At 45.7% G+C, this 23,731-nt stretch overlaps 1 protein-coding gene across 2 annotated transcripts in view; it reads right to left on the bottom strand.

Moving 5' to 3' along the window:
• The window catches only part of ZC3H7A (zinc finger CCCH-type containing 7A), a 31,199-nt gene extending 9,412 nt beyond the window's left edge, over positions 1–21,787 (bottom strand). For both annotated transcript variants that reach the window (XR_006679426.1, XM_004705858.2), the window contains exons 1-19: positions 21,521–21,787; positions 20,524–20,563; positions 18,869–19,066; positions 17,075–17,233; positions 16,766–16,846; positions 16,629–16,667; positions 15,633–15,666; positions 14,851–15,134; positions 11,515–11,719; positions 10,274–10,338; positions 9,795–9,981; positions 8,808–8,969; positions 7,673–7,869; positions 6,895–6,995; positions 6,271–6,452; positions 4,821–4,897; positions 4,013–4,146; positions 3,574–3,679; positions 933–1,041 (exon numbers count right to left, since the gene is read on the bottom strand). Coding sequence is in view for 1 of the 2 variants with exons in the window: in XM_004705858.2 (XP_004705915.1) it covers positions 933–1,041; positions 3,574–3,679; positions 4,013–4,146; positions 4,821–4,897; positions 6,271–6,452; positions 6,895–6,995; positions 7,673–7,869; positions 8,808–8,969; positions 9,795–9,981; positions 10,274–10,338; positions 11,515–11,719; positions 14,851–15,134; positions 15,633–15,666; positions 16,629–16,667; positions 16,766–16,846; positions 17,075–17,233; positions 18,869–19,066; positions 20,524–20,563; positions 21,521–21,588 (2,428 nt within the window). In the remaining variant the exon portion in view is untranslated. The remainder of the gene's footprint in view (positions 1–932; positions 1,042–3,573; positions 3,680–4,012; positions 4,147–4,820; positions 4,898–6,270; positions 6,453–6,894; positions 6,996–7,672; positions 7,870–8,807; positions 8,970–9,794; positions 9,982–10,273; positions 10,339–11,514; positions 11,720–14,850; positions 15,135–15,632; positions 15,667–16,628; positions 16,668–16,765; positions 16,847–17,074; positions 17,234–18,868; positions 19,067–20,523; positions 20,564–21,520) is intronic.
• Between the last annotated feature and the right edge of the window lie 1,944 nt (positions 21,788–23,731).

Here is a 23,731-nt window from a genome sequence, read left to right on the forward strand (position 1 = left end):
CTTTCTTCACCACATTTGCTTATTCACCCGCTTTGTCTTCAGCGGTTGTATCGGGAAGGTGAGCATCAGAGAATGCCAATTTAATAGAAGAAAGTATTCTTGCGTTGAGGGAGTACTTGAGTGGAGGCTCAATGTCCTTCTGCTACCTTAATACTAAACCTCAAAAGTAAAAGACTGAAATCTCAGCAAGATCTCTCGGACCTTTCAATGAGGTTGTCCTGAAGACACCCCAGTTACTCTAAATCAGATTAATTTAGTGGAATGAGTCTGATGAGTCACAACTACTGGGAGAGCTGGTGGCACAGTAGTTAAGCACTTGGCTGCTAACTGAAAGGTTGGTGGTTCAAAGTTACCAGCTTCTCTGAGGGAGAAAGACGAGGTGGTCTGCTGTCATAAGGATTCCCGCCTTGAGAGCCCTATAGCACAATTCGACTCTGTCCTATAGGGTCACTCTGAGTTGGAGTTAACTCGATGACAATGTGGATTTGGTTATTCAAACAAGAGGGAATGGTCTGGCTTAAATAGCGAAGGAAGAACCACGACCCAGACCATTTTCTAGAAACACGTTACATCACACAATGCACACCCACATACTGTATATACTCGAATATAAGCCAATCCGAATTTCAGCTGAGGCACCTAATTTTACCACAAAAACAGCATTAAAATTGTGCTGAAAAAACTCGGCTTATATACGATTGTATACGGTACCAACACTCGGATCTGACCAAAGCAAGCACAGGTGAGACGCCATTCTACTCCAGAGGCAAAGGCCCCAGGTCCAGGAAAACCAGCGCCACCTACAGAGTTATTCTACAACGGCAAGTGCTTTGTGTCTATGGTAAGCCAGCGACCTCGTTCCCAGAGGAAAGAAACCTTCGGAGGAGCAAGGACACACAGATGTCAAAGACACAGTTAGAACATTGACTCACTTCCATTCTCTTTCATGTAAGTCCACACTTCTCGTTCCTCGGGGCTGTGGGCAAAGGAACAGTTCCCAATATACTGACATTTTTTCCCAGAGGCCACGTGATTACACAGCTATATTAAAAAAAAAAAAAAAAAGGTATTTAAGACAGACTACCCTTATTAAAATGGACTGATTTTTATATCTTGGCAGAATAATCACTTTTGGTCAGGCTAAGGATCCACAGTACAGTTCTAAGATTCATTTGATCCCACTGAGATGAACTCTAGGCCCAACATGAGATATTAATTAAGTTCTCCTATCACCAAATGCTATCAAAAGAAATAACATGTTTAAAAGAAAGTGAAGAATGGAATTGGAGCACAGAACATTCTCTCTTGAGAAAACATCTGGGAACCCGCTGCCTCAGCATCCCTGCCCATTTTCTCTCTGCACCTGGAACCTCTGCCCTCGAGGCCGTGCACTCCCCTTCCTGCCGGCACTGGGGAGGCAGTACAGAACGCAGCTGACTACTCCGATGTTACACATGCTGCCGGGACAGGCTCCAAGACTGACCTGCCTTCTGACCCACAAAGGCGGCTAGCTTCCGTCACAGCTCACGGTTGGTGTGTGCCATCCAGTCAGCTTGACTTACAAAGAGTCTGACTCGACAGAGCAGAACTGCCTCCTGGGGTTTCCTACACTGTCATTTTCAGGGGAGTAGACTACCTGGTCTTTCCTCACCCCTCAGAGCAGCTGGTGGGTTTGAACCACAGACCTTGTGGTTTGCAGCTGAATCAATGCACCACCGGCGATCCTTTCATAACTCACTAGATATGAAAATTATTAGTACACTAACCAGGCTGTTAGGTTACAGAGCTTCCAACCAGTATCTCTCTTCCTGTTTGTTGTATTTTCATGAAGCAAAATAAAACCAGTGATACTGGAAGGAAACAAGGGAGTCAGGGACCAGCAGGCTGCAGATTCCCTGAAAACCAAGCCAGCCTCCGTTGTCTCTGGGAGTGCGGGAGTCCCAGATATCACAACACAACTTTCTTGAGATGGACGCCAATCTCCAACAGCTACGTGGTGGTGTGTCTTAGTTGTTACCTTCCTTCTCTTACACAGACTAAAATGCTTAGCATTTGTTTCTGCTAAAACTTAAAAGTTACCTTAGCCCTTAAAATCTTCAGTCATGAGTAAGCCCTCCCTGGACTTAATGTTAGGCTCTTTCCCTTGCTAAGCACTGGCGAAGCACCCAGTCAGGTATCAGCCAGGGAATCCTTTACTTGGGGCTCTGGAGAGGCAGGCTCAAGAACAGGCAGAGGAGTGGGGCCGTGTGCTGGGTCCAGAGACTTGTCCTCTGTCACCTTCTCTCTAGTGGAGTACTTTCCACTTACAGACTCAGACAGTGAGGCTGAGGCACTGCACTGCCGCCCTTCTGACACACTGCGCCATGTGCCCACCTCACACAATCTCTCTGTGCACACACACACAGTACTCTGTCTTCTAGGAAAGGGATTCCCTAAGCAATACCTGTTCTGGTAGAAAAAAACGAAATCAGCTGGGTTTTGCACAGCTTAACAGCATGCCCAAGGGTCAAGAACTGCCAGCTGACCTGGGCCAGGTAAACTAGAACTGCTGTCACGCCACTTTTAACCAAGCCCTGATACAATCAATTTGCATGGTGGATCCCTCGAGGCAGCTCTGACAAGTCATCTGCACTGCTTCCCTGGCCCAGGGTCCTCTCCATGTCCTTCGGCATGGCAGCAAGTTCACAACCTACTGATGCCTCAGGTGCCCCTGTCCATAACTCACCCAGCTCTAGGCTCTTTCATGAGGAGGGACGATCCAGGGCCCATTCAAATGGTGTGGGCAAGACCATGCACCATCACCTGGAGTGTGCCCGGATGCAAAGGCCATGGTAGACTATGCCCTTAGCCTGGTGTTTCCATCTAGTACAGTGGTTCTCACCCTGTGGGTCGCAACCCTTTTGGACGACCCTTTCACAGGGGTTGCCCGATTCATAACAGTAGCAAAATTACAGTTATGAAGTAGCAACCAAAATAATCATATGGTTGGGGGGGGGGGGGGTCACCACAACATGAGGAACTGTATTAAAGGGCTGCAGCATTAGGAAGGTTGAGAACCACTGATCTAGCGGGTCCTAAGGGATCCTCCTCCTTAAGGTTACTTTGACAAAGTCCTATCACATCAGGTACCCTTGAGCTGCTCTCCACTGGGGTTCAGTGAAAGAAACCAAGTGTAATGAAGACAAACTCAACGACATGCATAGCATGGAAGGCCTCAGGTTCCATTTCAGAGTGAGGACTCAAAACGGACTGAAATCAAATTCTCTTTCAGGCCCTCTCCAAAGAGATTCATCAGAAAAGCAAGTTCAATGATGCTCATGACTTTGTCTGGATTCCTTTACCTATAAAATTAACATTGCCCAGCTAACTCATAAAACTGCTGTCAAGGGAAATCAATCACAGAAGCATAGCATGGGGAAAAAACAAGAGTGGAACTAATGAAATGTCCGGGTGACTGGTGAGTGTTATTTAAAAGGCCCGAGTCGTCGTACTATGAATCACTACTGAGTCCTAATGACTCAAAACACTTAATTGGAAAAGAAAAATAAAGTGGCTTAAAAGTTACGTATGTACATCAAACTGCAACGGCATTTGCTTCTTTGTGGGGAGAGGACGGATGTTCATCCACTTCTTACGTTCAAAAGACATCACTCTCATGGCACGCCGGTCTTTGGTCCACCTAAGGAAAACGGAGTTCAGAACACACACACACACACACACCAGCAGAAGGCATAATAGAGGACAGGGGACCAAACTCCTACCTGCAGGAGCCAAGAATATGTCCTCTCACCCTTCTAAGAGAGGCGCCTCAGGTTCTGTGATCACTACAGTCCATGCTGCTATTTATACTCACTCCCGAGGAATCCTAACTAAAGGACCAATCAGACAAGAAAGAACCCAGTGGAACCCTAGCTATCAAATCGCATCGCTCTGCTCCCGTGCGGTGCACTCTCCACTGTTCCTCCACGCCGTCTTTCTAGCTCAGAACAGGCCTTCCACTCGGATCACTTACGAGTGTCTTGCTTTTGCACTACAGTATTTCCTGTTTTTGTCCGGCTCGATGACTTGGCCGTTCCGCAGACAATGGCCACATACAAACTTTATCTTCATCTGAAGAGGTCCAGGCATTATTTCATGGCCAAACACCTTAAACAATCAAAAGGGCAGCTTTAATTTTTAACAGGAAACTAGATTTCTGAGGATAAAATAATGAATCCCATCTTTTGTTTTTGGAGCTGCTAAGATTTTTTCCTTCCTTCCCTCCTTCCCTTTCTTTCTTCACAATAACACAAACATTCTTCCAGTATTCATTCCTCTGGCTGGCTGATTTGAGTATACTCTGTGATAACTGAAATTCCAACTGGTCCCCAAGCGCCAGAGAAGAGGGACAAAGCAGGTTCCAGGTAGCACAGCGTGGCTGAAATCAAAGTCAACTTCGGCAGTACTGACTAGGTGTGGGGGGGACGGTGCTGCATAAGCAAGCCATGACAGTCAGGAAGCAAAATGACACAAAACCAAAATACCACCGACCTCCCTTACCCCAACACAATCCAAAGCCCCAGGGCCCCAATTATTTTGCCCATTTAGGCTGGGGACAAAAAGGATCTTCCATTCTTGCAAAGAATTGTGGGGAGGTTAAGGATTATCTCTTTAGTAAAACAAGCAATCAAAATGCAGAAGCTTTTCTTTTCACACAGAAATGGATTCATTAAACATTAAGACACTAGCTAGGTGCTGAGAATTAACTGACCCACCAACAATCAGTCTCCATTAGGCAGTTCTAGAAAGAGCCCAAATGCAAGAAGCACACAAGAGAATACCTGAGCCCCTGGCACGGTGGCTTCCAAGTTTTGCCAATATCGTTTTGATTCTTGAGCAATAGCCTCGTGTTGGATACCTGGGAGAGGCAGAAGGCTTCCTTTAGATGGACAGCACAGATCATGAAGCTTCTGGTCCTTCTAAGCCATTGCCAAGGATGAATGAAGATCAAGAAACCAAAAACTCACTGCCATCGAGCTGATTCTGACCCATACAGACTCTACAGAACAGGGCAGAACTGTGGGTTTCCAAGACTACAACTCTTTACAGAAATAGAAAACTTCATCTTTTTCCAGCAGTGGCTGGTGGTTTTGAATCATTGACCTTGCAGTTAGTAGCCCAATGCATAACCCACTACGCCACCAGGGGCTTCTTCGAATGAAGGATCGAAGGAAGATCACACTGCTTTTTTTTAAGAGAGTATTTATAAGTACACCTCTCTACGCCTTCTGAGCAATCTTTCTTCCCCAGAAATCCATACAACACACATAAGATGGGATTAATAATTAATGGCATGAGCCTACACTGAAAATAGGGAACTCTAAAAATGAAGTGATTGCATAGTTTAAAGGGAGCCAGCCCTAGTGGCACATTAGAGGAGCCCAGTGGCGTAGTGGTTACAAGTTGGGTTGCGATCCCCAAGGTCTGCAGTTTGAATCCACCAGCCACTCTTCAGGAGAAAGAAGGGGCTTTCTACTCCTGTACAGAGTTACAGTGTCAGAAACTCACAAGGGGCAGTCCTATAGGGTGGATATGAGTTAGAATCAATGCAATGGCAGTGAGTGTGGTCTCTTCTTGGGATAAGCACTGGGTGGTGAGTAGCAAGGTACGTGGTTCAAGGACGCCAGTAACTCTACGGGAGAAAGGTGAGGCTATCTGCTCTAATCGTTTTACAACCTCAGAACCCAATTCTCCTCTGCCTATAGGGTTGCTTTAAAGTGAATTGACTCGATGGTAGTCGGATTTTTAAGATGCGGTGGTATAGTGAGTTAGGTGGTAAGCTGTTTGCAGCAAGCTTAATGACTCAAACCTACCAGCTGCTCCTTAGAGAAAAGATGAGGCTGTTTGATCCCCTAAAGGTGTGTAGGCTCAGAAACTCTCAGGAGCAGCTCTGCTTGGACCTAGAGGGTCACTATAAGTTAGCATCAACTCCATGGCAGTAGGTTACACAGTTTCAAAGAGCCCTGGAGGCACAGGGTCTAAGTGCACACAGTCACCTGAAAGGCTGACAGTCTGAGCCCACCCCTCGGCTCCACAGGGGAGCACTGACAAGCGCAGCGCAGGAACACCTGTGGGGAGTGCTCTCCTCTACCACAGGGAGTCAAGCGTACAGCCACCGAGAACAGCAGTGCTGTCACTTGCGGTGGGTGGAGGAGGGCTCTGAATTACATGCATCCACCCCTGGCTGCTCCTGAGCAGACACGGCCTCGCACAAGTCTCGCACACACCTACCGGTTTCATTCTGCATCGTCCAGACCTTCAGCTCCACAAGGCTGTGTGCGTAAAAGCACTCATCTTCCCTTAAGCAGCCGTAACGGACTTCGTGTCGACACAAATCAAGCTGACATTGACCATGAAAAGCACGGATTTTGCAGTATTTTACTGTGGTCTCTCGCAAAATGTGGACAAGGCACCTAAGGTGAGGATGAGAAGGAAAGGTTTAACACAGCTCTCCTGTAAGTTTTACAAATTAAAAAAAAGGAAGAAAACTAGAAAGTCAGATTCTAGACTGAGAATACGACTTAAATATTTATCAAAAAGAATGCAGCTGCTGAGTTAACTGAAGATGCAGTGGGAGATAATTTAAATCCCCTTAAGCCGCACAATATGTAAGCCCCCATCCTAGCAAGCTATAAAACAGTATTTTTTAAGTTAATAATTCTTTTCTGTGTTAAGTAATCACTGCAATCATTTATCTCTTATTCCAGTTAAATCTAGAGGCATTTTTAAGCTGTCCTTCTTCCACACACTAAGAACAAAAAAATGTTGGGGGTGGGGGCTGTGATGCTTCACCAATTTTACTTATCCAAAAAAGATCTATTTTGTCACTATAAAAATTAGAAACTGCCAACATACTTATTGTCTTCAAATTCATGCTTTGTAACTGGATGAGAACAGGAAGTAGAATTATCTTTATTTCTTTTACTTATCATTCTAGGCTTATGATCAAAACATTTCTGAAATAGACAGAGAAGAGGGATCATCACAAAAACATCATACAAAATATCAATGTTGGGGGAGGGGAAGAAAGGGGGAACCCATCACAAGGTTGGATAGATAGCCCACCCCACAGGGGGGACGAATAACACAAATGTGGGTGAAGGGAGACAACGGACAGTGTAAGACATGAAATAACAACAATAATATATAATTGATCAAGGATTCATGAGGATGGAAGGGGGGGGAGGGGAAAAAAGAAGAGCTGATACCAAGGGCTCAGGCAGAAAGAACACATTTTGGAAATGTTACTGGTAGCATATGTGCAAGTGTGCTTAGTACAACTGATATTCAAAATGTAGCCTGGATATTATTCTATTGGCAATAATGCTGCTGTTGTGTGTCTTGAGAGTGGACTCTGACTCAGAGACTCTACAGGACGGAGTACCACTGCCCGAGGGTGTCCCAGGCCGGCACCCTTTCTGCAGCAGACAGCCTCCTCTTCTCCTCCCAGAGCAGCCAACCTTCCAGCTAGCAGGCACGTGCCTAACCACTGTGCCATCAGGGCTTCTTATTTGACGATCATCGTAGCTACCACCTACTGAGTGAACTTTTGAATGCTTGCTATGTTCTATGCCCGGACTAAGTACTTCAGCTGCACATGCTTACAAGCCAGAAACCATCTTGGGGAAAGTACCTCACAAAGGAAGATGAATTCTCCACGGTGCTCTTGCAGAAGCCTGAACACTGTCAGGCTCATCGTCCCACTGCCACCAAAGAACGCTTCTCGGCTGAAGGCCCCTTTGCGCTCCAGCGTCCAGACATCAATCTCTTCTTGACAATAAGCAAACGTGCAGTGGCCTGAATATCTACATTCTTCCTCAGCGGCAACATCTAGATAGAAAGATCGGGAAATAGAAGGCATTCAAAATGCAGGTGATTGTTGTTTCAAAGTCAATAAATAATAAACATGTTTGGGGAATCAGTGAATTTTCCTCACAATTCACACAAATGGCTTTAACCAATAAAGTGCATATTGACTCTTTAGATGCTCGTGAAACCCAGACTTTCTGGACCTATGGAGTCTACATGACTTTCTGAGACTACTGCCCTGAGTGAGATCATCTTAAAACCATACACCAAAAATAGCCCTTGAAGTCTTCTTAAAACAAAAAAATCATTTAGCTTAACTAGGGGGGAAAAAAAAAGCCTGCCCTGAGCACTGTGCTCTTGTAAGATCTTTGTGTGGATCAAATGGACAACAGCCAGTGGGGAATTCAGACAGGAACTTATAGGGCCAGAGGATCAGATTAGGAGGAACGGAAGGGCTCAAAAGGGAGGGTGGGAATGCAGGAATGGTTGCACTCCTCCAGTGGCCACTGATCATACAGGCCAGCATTGTAGGCCCAGCGGGGGTCTTACTGTGTGTATGATCAAGAACAAAATAAAAAGAACTGTTTTAAAGATCAAGTAGAGATAAGCACCCCTCATTTGCATGAAGTGATCTCTCAAAAGCGGCTGAAACAGGAACATTTTCAAAGTCGTAGTTCAGTGTTCATAGTCATAGTTTAGACTAAGTTGGAGAACTTCATGTTTGAGACAGCTTCCTGTTTAAAACCCAGGAAAGCCCTGCTTCCATAAACAACCCCACACTACAGAAGATCTTAAAAAGAATAGCAAAGATGATATAAAACAGACACATCTCTCAATCCAAGGAGCTTGCTTCTAACTGTCTAAACATTTTAAGTAACAGTTAATGCTGTACACGGAACAAAGGTAGCAGGTCATTCATCACTACGTAATGTGTGCTATGAAGTAAATAAAGTAAATACCTTTACATATATAATATGGTCCCTCATAATTTGTTTTTGTTGGTCGTGAACGTATTTTTTTCCAAGATTTATCTTCAGCGTTCTTTATCCTACCAATTAAAATATCTTTCTTACATTTATGATCTATATTACCATTGTAAGTGAAATCCATTAACTTAGGGCCTGAAAAAGATGTAAAGAGGATTTGCTCATATGCAAAAGTAATGGTTTTCATTTTACAGGTACATTTACAAGTAGACAGAGGCATACGTATATGTACATTAACTGCTAAATTCCCACCAGCGTCTCATTTTCACAATGTGAGCTAGCTGCTCCAAGACATGCTTGCTGTTTCCCTAGTGTTGTCAGAAAACAAAAAGTTCTAATCCGCACCAGACCTCCCAAAGGGTGCATTTAGTTAACAACTAGGAGAATTATCAGATCAGAATTCTCATGGCTTACAAATGTAAAAACCATGGTCAATACAAAATTAAGAAAGAAGAGGAAGCTGATTCTGATTCAGAAAATGGTGATCATACCACTTAATTTAGTTATGAAAATAAGCTAACAGAAAATGTTTTAATTTTCATAAGCTTTTCATCTATTATGAATATATGTATATATATATCTCATAAGCATTGTTATACACTCATGTATAGTGCTTAAGAAATATATATATAGTCCTTTTAGATCTACTGGAAAAATATCAAATTATTTTACACATTCTTAGAACCAAAGAATGGCAAAAGCTTTCAAAATCAGGTACATGATCAATGACAGACGATGCTATAAGTAAGATGATCTCAAGTAAGAGCAGAGACTCGTCCTCATAGCTTCCAAACACCCCACAACTGGGCAAAGTCACTCCGCTGGAAAGAAGAACCCAACAAAACAGGGGCGGAAGAGTTGCCCGAGGCTGGCGTTTTTCACGCGTATTTACAAATTCAGAAGAACTTCCAGGTGATTCATGAGGTTAACACACTATCTGCGACTTTGTTTGCTCCTGACCTGTTTTTGTAAAACAGATCTGGCAAGCTTGTCTCAATTCATGGGTTCCTTCAAGGGGATGTCTTGGTATCACTGATGCAGACGGCTTAGTAACTGCACATCCAAAAAAGTTTCCAAAGTCATTTCTAGACTGACTTGAAATTCCCAGGAAACTCTCAGGAGCAAACAAACTACCTGGTCCATTCATCTGCAAGAGGAATGAGAAATAAAACAAAACACAGCCAACACATATTGTACTGCTGCTACAGCAGGAAACAGAAGTCATCTGAAATCATGACACTTCCACAGACTAAGGTCGGGACCATCCCATCTTCAGTGCTCCTACTCGATGTCCCTGGTGAGTCTTTCAAAACGATTTCCCATGGCACACACAAAATTTAAGGGAACCGGTCAGGTTTGTACAAATAAGTCAGTTTACTTAAGTCAAAGACCTGTTTTCCATTTAAGCGAGGTATTTACAAAAAAGAAGTGGCACTTACAAGTAAAAGGGAAGAATTACTGTTGTTAAGCGGTGTTCCCTCTCTAGAAGTTGAGGTGGGCAGATCTAAAATAATAAAAAAACTTCAATAGAACGTTTCCATTCTCCACATTCAGTCAGAACATCAGGCGCCAGCAGCTTACTGGGCAGGGGATTTCCCCACAGGGCTCCCCCATCCCAACTCCGGGAGCTTGCTTGTTCACTAACACCCTGAGACAGTTAGGGGAGGTTTTGCATTTTCTCTAAAAATCCAAAGGCATAAACAACCCCCAGGCAAAAGAATTTCAATCCAATATAAGCCAAGGCAAGCCCCTCTAAAGGGCCGGTTAAAAGGACAGCCAAAAATCACACTCCTGGCCATCGAGCTGAGGCCGACTCACAGTGACCCTCTAGGACAGGGTAGAACTGCCCTTGTGGGTTATACACTGTAACTCTCTTTACAGGAGTAGAAAGCCTCATCTTTCTCCCAGTTAAAAAATCAAGGAACTAATAATTCACATTCAAAACGGGCAAAGAGCCTCTCTGAAAAATAATGGAGCAGGGTCTCAGTCAGGGCATTAAACCACTTTTTCAGTCCACCACTCTATCATTTCCCCTCTCTCTTGCCTCCCAGAATATTAATGTTTTCGATCAATTACTTAGACTGGGTCCCATTAATCAGGCACCAGAGCCTCAGAAGAAAAAGTGAGGGGGCTTCAAAAAGTTCGTTGAAAAATACCACTATCTTTTCATTCCACTTTCCCAAAGAGATTTAAAAGCCCCCTATTTTTCAAAAGTATGCATTCATTCAAGGTTGTCAGAGTGTAGAACCTGCAACCCCTTATAAGAGAAAGGCACGAGGCACAATCTACGAGCTTGGTGGAGGGTTCCCATGACTTCACTCGATGCTCACTCAAGGGCTTGCTGGTCCGGGTTTTCAAAGGATAGCCTGTCTTGAAGACCCGTTGGGATCTACTTTTCTTGGAGGGTACTTTACAAATCAAGAGACACCCAGCTTGACAAACTCTCTTTAACAGAAATGGGGCTGCGAACATCCCTACTCTGGCGTTTGCATCCTGCTTCCGTGGACGGCACGGTTTCCATCCCAGGGAAGGTGAGGCAAAGGCTCAGCCTTCAGAATGTCAGCAACATGGGAAGCAATTTTAGCACCTACTACCCAGAATCCAAGGAAAGATTGTCAGGTACAAATTTTTGTTTTCAATTACACAATGCAACCATTTACAGTTCTGGCACGATGCTCACCTCGTTTGGACTCGCTCATTGAAAATGAATTCAAAGAAGAACAGAAATCTTCTAAGGATGACGTCAGAGGGGCATACAATTCGGAGAAGGAGGATGGAGGTGCAAACCTTGCACCCATGTGCAAGGTTCCCAACAGAGATGCTGAAAAGATGCTTGGAGACACAGCGCTGGCCATCGGGAGGGGTCCTCTGACGAGTGCCGATGGCTGGAGAAAAAGAGGAGCATTGACATTTGCTGCAGATCTGCCGTGGGCAGGTGAAAGCGTCAAACCAATCATTACAAGGGGCCCCAAAAATGGATCCGCAAAGAGAACCAACGGAAGGGAACCCCAAATTCCCAAACAAGCAAGACTCACTGGACTGACTGAGCCGGAAGGGCTCCCCAAGACCATGGCCCTGAGATACTTGTACAAACTCCCAAGGTCACCCTAAATGATTGGCTCCAAAATGCAAGAGTATCACCCGTAAGTGCTAGTCCTCTTTGAAAGTCACCTCTAGGGTCAACAGTTACTTGACAGCAGACGTGCAAGTGGAAGGGGTCAGGGAAATTAGATGAGATGAAGCCCCCAGCAGAGAAGTGCCAATGTCCAGGGTCACTGAAACATGAGGGCAGCAAGTGCTGGAGGGGACACTAAGGTCCTATGTAAACTCTTCGCAGCAAACACACCACGGTCCTATTTTAAATAATCTTGCATTAGGGAGTTGTGGTACATCACAAAGCTGCAACCAAACACAACTCAGGCAGTTTATGGAGAAGGTGGTACTTGAGGTTGGTACATACCCAATGTGAAGATGGTCAATATACACGGAAAATTTGGGCTTACTTTTGTATATTTTCACAACAATTTAAAGAAAAGGAAATTAACTCAGGAAGAGAAGAAGCCCAGTTCTTAAAAAAGACCGAGGGATGACTGATGTCTTTGGGTTGTGTGTGTTAAGTCTACATGTTGTTGGTGGTGGTGACGCCATTGAGTGGGCCCCGATCCATACGACCCTATGAACAGAATGAAACACTGGCCATCCTCACAACTGTGTGTGCATATATGTATCTATGCCACTTCAACATTTTTTCGCATGCACAATTCTTGATCCTAATGCCATATTCAGATTTCAACCACATAACTTTGTGATCCCTTCGTCTCCAGACCATAGTTCATAAGAATTCTCAGTCACTCAGTCTTGAATTGATGCCAACTCATAGTGACCCTATAGGACAGTACAGAGCTGCCCATGGGCAGAAAGCCTCATCTTTCTCCTGCAGAACAGCTGGAGGGTTCAAACTGGAAACCTGACAGCCCAATGTGTAATCCACTCTGCCACCAATTATAAAGGAGGGGTGGGTGTGATGGGGCGAGGAGGAGCCTTTCAAGGTGTGGATCGCCTCTCTGGAGACATAAACATAAAATCTCACACAGACTAGAATTCTAACCAGGCCCCCATCCTGTCCAAGTCACAGCCATAGTACACGAGCTTTACACTGTGCTACCCCATATGCAATCTTTACTGCTCCCTAAGCATATCCTAGGGCAATCACGATTCTACACAGGAGGAAACTGGAGTTCTGAGAAGTGAGGAACTTGCCCAAGATCACAGAGCTATTCACAAGCAAATTCAGGGCAATATAAGCACAGCCCATGTTAGAAAACTGTACATGTGAAGACTTTCCACACAGTGTTTTGTCACAGATGTTTTGACCAAACCCAGGCCTATCTGCTTTTTAGTTGCAATAATTTACTTTGGTTTTGTTTTTGAGCATAGACAACTCAGCAACTTCTACATGTTCAATGCAATGGCACTGATAACATGTTTCCTCACAATGCCACTGTTAACCAACCATCTCATTAAAGGTCTTCCTCTGCTCCACGGCCCGTTACTAAGGACGAGGTCCTCTCTAAGGAGTATTCTGTTAACTTTGTCCAAGACAAATTCGTTTGGTCTTCTGGCAGTCAGGTCAATATTCTTTACCAACACTGTAACTTAAATGTATCAAGTCTTCCTAATAAACTGTTCACTCTTCACATACATATGAAGCAATTGAAAACACCATGACTTGTGCCTGGTGCACCTTAGTCCTCCCCAAAATGGTATCTTTGCTTGAAAGAGATATTTTGCAGCACATTTGCCCAAAGTAATGTCATTTGACTCTGGATTGTGGAGCTGAGTAACATGAATGTGTGCTAAGTCCCATCTTTCCATCACAATGTTGCTTCCGGGTCCATTTGGGAGCACCTGTGTTCTCTCCATTGAGTTGCAACCCACACTGAAAGCAGTAGTCTTCTTCTTCATCAGCATGCACTTCAAAGTCCTCTTCACTTTCAGCAAGTAAGGCCATGTCATCTGCATGGTGAATCTTCCCTCCAGGCCAATACCAGGTTCTTGTTGTTGTTTCTGCCAGGTTCTTCAGACAGCTCAGCATCTTGAATTAGCTCTCCAGCACGTGATGAAGGACGTGCACGATGCCCGAGACAACCATCCTTTTTGTGTTTTTAAACTTTTCATTGTGATCTGAATGAACCTTTTACGGAGGAAATGGTTTTCCATGCTGCAGTTCAGACACATCTCGGATTGTGACCAGGGTGCAACCCCCACTCTGGGACTGCAGCACTGCCGCCCTGGTACTTCTACTCCCCCTTCTTCCTGTCCCTTCCCCAATTAGGGTTTGCCACCAGGCTAACGTTGCCCTCCCGGACTGGGAGGGCGGCATGTTCCGAGGAGCGCACAATTCACTGGCGGCACTGTCCCCCTTAGCTGCCTGTTGGTCTGAAAGCTAAGCCCCAGGGTCAGATTGGTTTCAGGTCTGAGGGGTGGCTAGGAGTTACTGTGAAGCCAAACAATTATTTGGTTTTAAGACCCTAGGGGATAGTTCAGTTTAAGGCTTAAATATTACTCCAGGCAATAGTTTCAGGAGTTCATCTCGCTTCCATTAAAAAAAAAAAATAAATTAGCTCATGCCTTCCAAAGAAAAGAAATCCACGAAGTTCTACCTCATCGCACCTCGAGCGTGGTCCTGTGCCATCTCACAACAGTGTGTGTACTTGAGCCCACTGCGGCAGTGGCTGCACAAACCCACCTCAGTGAGGGGCTTCCTCTGTCCCGTCCCATCCCTCTCTTTCACTGCGCTGGAGCCCTGGGGACACACCAAAAGGTAGGCCATCGGACCCCGCCAGCGCCCTCCAGAGAGAGATGTGACAGTCTGCTTCCATCCCGGGGCAGCCTCGGGAACCCTACGGGGCAGTTCGCCTCCACCCGACAGGGTGTCTCTATGCGTCGGAATCCACGGGATGGCAGAAGGCGTGGTTTGGTTGGGTCTGAGAAGTAATGGTGGAACAGAAATTACCATAACACTCTCATTTGTCTCTGGTGCCGAGTCAAGGAGGTCATCTATTTCGTCACCAAGGACCATGTCACCATCATCCAAAAAAGCCTCAGGCATAGAAAAAGGGACCTTCCCTCCATTGGCCAGCACTGCGGATGGCAGAGAGCTCTCTTCCACTTGCAATGGCAAAAGAGAAGCCAGAGGCATGATGGGGCTGGAGGTCAGGTCACTCCCAACTTCATGAGGAACACTGGGTGCGGGTAAAGGAACAGCTGGCACAGTTTCTTGCCTCGGAGCCAGTAAGTCTGCAATGTGGAAGGAAAGGCACTTGTTCATTACATTAAGTCTAGTAGTATGTTAGTGCTAGGTGCTAGCAGCCAATTATGACAGAGAAAGTGAAGGCCGAGGCAAAAACATGAAAGAAAAAAATAAAATAAACAGACCCGACTGTCAAGCCAATTACAACTAGAGTACTGAGAGCAATGGCAAAACTAACTCGTGTTATCCAGGAATAGTCATTTGTGTGAACTCCTCCTTTCTTAAAATGCCTGCACCCCTGTTTAGGCTCAGCTATCAGATAGTGGGCAGGCTGGCGTGGGTGTTCCGAGATCCTTACTGCAATCAGTCAGGGGACAATAGATCAGGGGACACCCTGAAGCACCACTTTGCCCTCTGCAAAGTTATTTGTACTTCAATGTTGAAAAGCCACACAGAGATCTTACTCAAGGAGGCTGTAGTGGATAGACGCCCTCACTTGGTCACTCTCTGGGCTGTGATGTGACTGGTAACAGGTAAAGACGTACCTGGCTCAATATCTTCCACAGAACAGTTCAAAGCCTAGAAAGTAAACCAAAGAATGGATCAGAGTATGTCCAGGATTCAAAACTACAGGCCACATAACTCACTCAAGAGAACAACGCAGGCTTCTCACGGAAATGAACTCCCTTCCAATGAGGACCTAAGTAAGGATGGTTCGTGGGCCAGTGGGGTCAAACGAGGTCCCTGTCTGACAGTACAACCCCCTGTGGACCAGCATCTCTCAAAAGACATTCAGAGGCACACCAGTCCCAAGAGAGACTTTCAAAGACCACACGTCTGAGGTCTGCTCTGCTATTACCAACCCCACAACTGCTAACGGCTAGAAGCACACAGAGCTCCAAGAGGGCTACCTGTCAGCAACAACAGCAACCAGCTCTCTGAGATTGTCATGTCCCAACGAGTCCCCGAATTTGTGTTGGCTGTCTCAAAGCATTCTATCAAATGCTTGTGATACTTCTATCTATCAACATCTTATAAAATGCACCGGACTCTGGGGACAGCCAGCCAAGACTTTAAAAGGAGACAAGCCAAACCGATGCCGACTCACGGTGACCCTACAGGAGAGGGTAGAACTGCCCCTGTGGGCTTCTGAGACTGTTACTCTTTACTCGAGTAAACGGCCTGTCTTCCTCCCTCAGAGAAGCGGGGGTGGGGTGGGGGGTGGGGGGCGTGTGTATCAAAGTGCTGGCCTTACAGCTAGCAGCCCATCGCATAACCACCACACCACCAGGGCTTTACAAAAACCTGTGGACAAACAGGGAATTAAAAGAGAATGCCATTTTCCCAAGAATGTTTCGATGATCTCCTGTCTAATACTTGTTTTTAGGGTGACAGGAAACTATTGACAATTATGTGCTTGAGGAATTATAAAGATCTCCAAAATAAGCAAACACACAAAATTGGAAGCAGACTTGCAAGTCTGTTCACCTTGACTTTTTCAGTTTTACAAATGATGGCTCTTGCAGAAGCAATAGCTTTACCTTGGAAGCCCCATGTCCAGGCACTGACTCTAAGGAGAGCTGAAACAAAGTGAAGACATAGGTTTAAAGCCAGCACCACAGACCGACAGCAGGTTTGAGGTAAAATGACAACTCCTTCCATACAGTCTTTAGCTCACCTCGGCTCTGACGTATGCCTTCCTTATTTTAAATCCCAATTTTTGAGCTAGTTCTTGAGTTAGTTTGATTACATGTTCATCCTGAAAATGTTAACACATGGAAGGTTATATGCACTAACAGTAATAAAGAACCAAAGCAGTTATAACTTGTCCCGTCACGGCGCTAGCTGCATCAATGACAGCCAATTGAAGCAGCTGGAAGGCGCCGTCAACAATAACCCACTAGATGCCGCTTTCCCACGTGGAGCAATAAAATGTTTACAAGTCAACAAACAAGGCAAGCCGGTGAACTAAAATGTCCATCCATACCTGAGGCACGGCTAAGGAGCACTTGGCCACTGCGTCATAAGCTTCTCTGAATCTTCCCAGATGGCTCAGCGCCTTGGACTTGCGATAGAGAGCTTTGCAGTTACTGCCATTCAGACGGAGGACGGCCTCGCAGTCCTCTAACACGTTGCTGTGGAAACCCTGGAGAGCAAGATCAAGTCCGCAGTCACCAGCTCTTCCTTGGACTAATGCAAACCCATTAGCCTATCCCCTCCTCTTTAATGCAAAGTATGGTAGTATCCATTGCATTTCATTTTAAAAGTATGTTCACTAAAAAAAAGTATGTTCACTACGAAATTTCAAATACACTGAAGTAGAAGCAGTATCATGAATATCTATGACCCCACCACCCAGATAAGAAAATGCTAGTATTTGGCCATAAAGTCCCAGATTTTAAGGAAAGGCCAACTCTGCAGACGTGATCTAAGCCCCCAGATTCCTTTCCGTGATCTGCCACCACCCACCCAACTTTCTTTTCTGCAGGATGAAACTCCCCAAGAGCTAACTGAGGAGGAATACAGAATAAAAAGAACAACCACCAATGAATGAATGATCATTTGAAAAAGAGACAACAAGAACTCGTTTTGAAAAAACATCCATGGTCAAACCTGACCCCATGTGCACAGTGCAAAGCACATGGAAGTGGACACAGGAACAGCCCGTGGTCAGGCCGTTCACAGGTGTTTCCGTGTTTGGAGTTACCAGGACTGAGAGGCAAACTAAATCTTAAGGAGGGAACTGTCTTCATCTAACTTGAGACCATCTATACAGGACCACAAAGGAGCCCTGGTGGTGCCGTAGCCTAAGTGCTGGGCTGCTAATTGCAAGGTTGACAGTTCAAACCCACCAGCCACTCTGAGGGAGAAAGATGAAAGCTGTCTGCTCCCAAAAAAGATTCAGAGTCCAAAACCCCACACAGGGTCACTATTAGCCCAAACTGATTTCATGGCAACAGAGGTAGGTTATGAGACCCAAAGGTCAGCACGTACTCTACAGCCCAGATGAGAAGACCAGGCAGGGGCAGGCCTACCAGAGAACAAGAAAGGGAACAGAACACAACTAAAGAGACTGGAAAACACTGTGGAAGTTCTAACGCCACTGAAAATTCTGTGCTGAAATTTTCAAACAGGAACCTAACCTGCAGGTAAGCTTCCAGCAAAGACATAATCAAAGGAAAAGCACTGCTGACCTGGAGACACGCATGATGTGGTTTCCTCTCAGGCTGCTGTTTCATAAACAGACCCAGACGCACTGCCTCCAAGTCACTTTTTACTCATTGTGACCCTACACGACAGGGCCGAGTGCCCCACGCGTTCCTGAGGCTGTGACTCTCTAACAGCCTCTCTCCCCTGCCACGGGGTAGATGCCGCCTCACTGGGACCCTAGAGGGCAGGACAGAGCTGGCCCTGTGGGTCTCCAAGCCTGTAACTGCAGCTCTCTGTGGGAAAAGACAGTCTCATGCTTCTCTCAAGAAGTAGCTGGTGGTTTCAAACGACTAACCTTGCAGTCAGCAGCCCAACATGCAACCTGCCATGCCCCCATGTAACCATCCTGATAAAAGTATCCCAGAAAAAGCCCATGCGAATCTCCTGGGATCAAAAGCTGGGAAACACTTGTTTTAAATCCCTAAGGATCTGCCCAAGATGGTTTCTGAAAGCACCAGGCCCTTCTAAGAACTGTCAATTTACTTTTGGGCAATTTACTTTTTATTAATGCATTACCTCTTTGGGATGAAGACTTTTCTCTGGAGGAACATTTTTAAAACGCCTAACTCACCATAGCAGAGTAGCAGGCGACGCGGTTTGTGTAGAGCTTTTCGAGGATCTCCCTGGGGATGGCGATGTCCTCCGACTGGGCGTAGTCCGCTATGCTCAGGGCTTCTGTGTACTGGCTGACTGAGCCGCTCCAGTCCCGCTCCCGGTAGACGTCATTGCCCTCATTGAAAAGATTCCTCACAAGGGCATGCAAGTACACCTGAACACAGAAAGTTGTTGCTTAAAACACCTGGCACAAGGGGGTCTACGGGTCAATTCCGCACACCGAAAACGCCAGAGGGGAGGGATGGAAGGTGGGGGACAGAGGGGGAAAGTGAGAAGCTGATAGCAAGGACTCAAGTAGAACGAAAATGTTTTGAGAATGATGATGGCAACAAATGTACAAATGTGCTTGACACAATGGATGGATGGATGGTGGTAAGAGTTGTATGAGCCCCCAATAAAATGTTTGTTTTTTAAATCAGAAAAAAAAAAAAAGAAAACAGTAGAGGGAACTCAACCAAGCACAAGCACGACTGCAAGAAACAGGACCACCCAGCCCGGACTCACTGCTAGCTCAGCTGTTCATTCACATGCTTAAGAGGAAATTCTGGGAAATGCAAAAAAAAAAAAAAAAAAAGCTTAATATCCTTGGAGACTCTCCACAGAGACATTCTGTAGCCAGTCCATCACTCACTTAAGCACAATCTGACTGTGGAATATCTAGAATGTTCCAATATCTCCCGGTGAAGAGAATGCTGAAATAGCACCTTGTGGGTATTCTGTTCGGGTCTCTCGACCCTGTGTCTACGCTAAGTCCTAGGCTGGGACCCCAGCCAAGAGCATGAGCCTCGAATGGCTCCTGTGCAGTATCTCCAGCTGCCTTCCAACCGAGTCGGGTAGTGGCCAAGTCACAGCACTCTGAGAACCCAGGCAGCGTCTACGTCCATTTGGACAAACGTATGAGTAACATGCTCAGCACTGGAAGAGAGAGACAGAAAAACGGGGGAAAGGAGGCTAAATAAAGAGGAGGGAGGGAGACAGAAAGAAAGAAGTGACATCTAGGCATGAGAACTTCAGGAACAAAGAGCCCAGGGGAACCAAGTCTACAGAGACGTGGGCCTTCAGAGAAAGTTCAATGCGTTGTGATTGCTCCATGGGATTTGCACAAACCCTTCACTAGCTCTTTGCTTCCTGACCCAACACCCATTACTGCTGTCAGAATGTCTCTTAGCCCCACCGCCCCCTCCGCAAAGGCCCTCTCCACTCCACTCTGATACATCCTGTTCCTGCTGATTTTTGGTGAAATGAAATAGGCAAAGGATAATTTTCAAAAGGCTAAAAAGATAAATAACAAAGAGCAAATTAATGGAAGGAGAAAAAAATACAGAGCAAGGATCCAGGTATACAAACAAGAGAAGAAAACCCAAATCTGCCTCGCTGCGAGGGCTGGCCAAAGAGTGAGTATCTTCACACTCTGTGGCAACCACCCTGTGCGGCAAAAGCAGCCACTGGCAACACAGTGGGCATGGCTGGATTCCAATAAAACTTTATTTGCAAAAACACCCAGTGGGCTGCATTTTTTTGCATTTTCCAGAATTTTCCCATTGGCCCACTGTACACTACGGTTCATGAGCTATTTGCTGAGCTCTCCTTAGACCTCCCCAGGGCCATTACCGCATACTGCTCCTGTGTTCCTGGGTAAGACAGCGGAGACCTAGGGAGAAAGGAGAAAGTGACTGTAACCATCAGGCTCCCGTCAGGACTTGCTCAGTCAGCAGCCACCTCAAAACTGAGAGGTAACGAGCCGCGAAACCCAACCAAACCCACTGCTTTCACCGCTGGTTAAAAGCACAATGTATTTTAAAGACACCATTCTCTTTTACTGGCAGTATTCCCAGAAGCCCTGGTGGTGAGTGAGTAAGTGTAGCACTGCTAATGGAAAGGTCACAAGTTCAAATCCACCAGTCACTCCGCAGGACAGTGATGTGGCAGTCAGTCAGCGTCTGGAGAAATTTACCACTTCAGAAACCCTATTCTGTCCATTCCACTCTGCTGTATAAGGAGTGGAATCTGACTCAACAGCAGTGGATAAGGAGCAGGCTACCATTTGTCCTGTACCACAAAATATCTGCAACTATTCCTTAGTAATGCCTTATTTCCTTTTCAAACTGTACTTCTATTCAAAAGAAGCTTCCTTCTTCAAGTGCCCAAAACGTTTACAAACAGGGCCACACCACCAGTACTATGGGGTCTCGTTTACTGTGGCAAGGAGGAGAAGAAGGAAGAGAGGCCCTTGCTGCCAGGAGTCCAGTTAGAGACCAGACTTCTCCAGGGACAGGACTGGGGGGAGAGGCCTGATTGTTCGAAAGCGGATGGTTTTCAGGGCCTTTTCATTCACTCGTCCCGTGCTTCTGAGGAGATCAGCTTCAAAACACTTGGGGGACGAGAGAGGGCTGTAGCCTGAGAAACTGGCAACAGGGGCACGCTTCAGAACACAGAGAGATCCCAACTGCGTCAGAGTGAAAACGACTGCTAGAACCAGTACCCGACCTTCCTAGCTTGAGTTAATAGGACCTACTGAGTACGCCTGGAGTTCTTCATCCCTGTTTAAAAACCAACCCCCCTCCCCCCAACGAAGAGTACAAGGTTATGAAGCTTCTCAGGAGCTTACTGTATAAACTGCAGTCCTTCCTTAATGTTTTGCTGCCTTTGCCTTCTCTCCTCAGACACACTGGACATGTTATCCGGCACATCCACCTTCGCAATCAGTAATCTGGGAAGAGATCAGGCACAGAATTAACATGGCACCTGGGTTCCTGGACCCCAACTAACAGGGCTCTGATTTCAGACCCTGTCACACAACCAGTGCAGGAAGTGTCCATCTCCAAACTCGGCCCTACGTCCCCAAAATGCCAAAAGCAGTATTGGAATAAACTTCGTGGTTCACAGTTGTCTCGCACACCCTTAGTACAGAGTCCACACCAAACCCACTGCCATCAAGTAGATTCTAACACACGAGAACTCTACAGAACGCGGTAGAGACCTGCTCTGTTGGGTTACTGAGACTGCAAATCTTGAGGGAGCCAAGAGCTTCACCTTTCTCTTGTGGAGCAGCTAGTAGACTTGGACCACTGCCCTTGTAGTTAGCAGCCCAATACTTTTTAAAAAAAATCATTTTATTGGGGGCTCATACAGCTCTTATTACAATCCATACATATATCCATTTTGTCAAGCACATTTGTACATATGTTGCCATCATCATTTTCAAAACATTTTCTTTCTACTTGAGTCCTTGGTATCAGTTCATTTTTTCCCTCCCTCCCTCAAAAACCTTTGAGAATTTATAAATTATTATTTTTTCATATCTTACACTGACCAATGTCTCCCTTTATGTACTTTTCTGTTGTCTGTCCCCCGAGAAGGGGTAATATGTCAATCATTGTGATCGCGATTTTCTCCCCCCACTTTCCCCTTACCCGTCATTATTGGTCATGAAGGGTTTATCTGTCCTGCATGCCCTGTGTTTCAAGCTCTTATCTGTCCTGTGTACATGAACTGGTCTATAAGGTAGAATTGGAGTCATGATAGTGGGGTGGGGGGCCGGGAGAGAAGCATTAATGAACTAGAGGAAAGTTGAATGTTTCATCGTTGTTTCACTGCACCCTGACTAGCTCATCTCTTCCTTGTGACCATTCTGTAAGGGGATGTCCAATTAGAGATGGGCTTTGGGTCTCCACTCCGTACTCCCCCTCATTCACATTGATATGATTTTTTTGTTCTGGGTCTTTGATGACCAATACCTGATCCCATCGACACCTCATGATCACACAGGCTGGTGTGCTTCTTCCATGTGGGTTTTGTTGCTTCTCAGTTAGATGACCGCTTGTTTATCTTCAAGCCTTTAAGACCCCAGATGCTCTTATCTTTTGATAGCCAGGCACCATCAGCTTTCTTCACATTTGCTTATGCACCCATTTTGTCTTCAGTGATTGTGTTGGGAAGGTGAGCATCACAGAATGCCAGGTTAATAGAACAAAGTGTTCTTGCATTGAGGGACTACTTAAGTAGAGGCCCAATGTCTGTCTGCTACCTTAATACTTAACATATAAATATATGCACATAGATCTATTCCCTATCGTTATAAATATATTCGCATATATTTATACCTCTATAAATGCTTTTTGCCTCATAGTTCTTTCCTTTATTTCCTTTTACTTTCCTCTTGTCCCACTATCATGTTTGACCTACATTCAGGTTTCAGTAATTCCTCTTGGTTACATTGTCCTCGATCAAGCCCTACCAGGTACCCCATCCCCTCCTCGCCATCGATTTTAGATCCCTTGCTGTTCCCTTGTTCCTGGGTTTGCTAACACCCACCTCCTTACCCCCCACCTGATCCCTGTGCCCACCCCCCTCTCCCACGCCTCCTTCCCCTCCCAGCAGCCCAATACTTAACCTACTGTGTCACCAGGGCTTTTCCATTAGTCCGAGAGGAGGTTCCTACCCAGCACCTCCGAGGGAGAATGGCCTGGCGACACGTTCCCAGAAAGATGGCAACTGAGGAACCCCTTTGGACGAGTCTTAATCAACTAAAGAGCACCCTAACACAGGTCTGCACAGATTCCATAAGCCCCTCTTAGTCAACCTCCTTTCCTTTCATCTCTTCGCTCCTGGCTACCCAGTGTGCTTCTCTCCCACCTATACATGTGCTTAAGCTGCCACCAGACCAGCGCTGGGCTTGTTGTGCTTCTGGAAGTTCTCTAACACACAAAGCCCTCCTCAGGAGCACAGTCTGAACTACATAAATATTTTGTTACACAGACTTCTGGAATAATCATTACTGATATGACTGATACAATAATGATCCAAATGAAGTCGCTTC

The sequence above is a fragment of the Echinops telfairi genome, unplaced genomic scaffold (assembly GCF_000313985.2).
Source record: "Echinops telfairi isolate 266 unplaced genomic scaffold, ASM31398v2 ScPeMD7_5;HRSCAF=22, whole genome shotgun sequence".
In the NCBI taxonomy this organism is placed as follows: domain Eukaryota; kingdom Metazoa; phylum Chordata; class Mammalia; order Afrosoricida; family Tenrecidae; genus Echinops; species Echinops telfairi.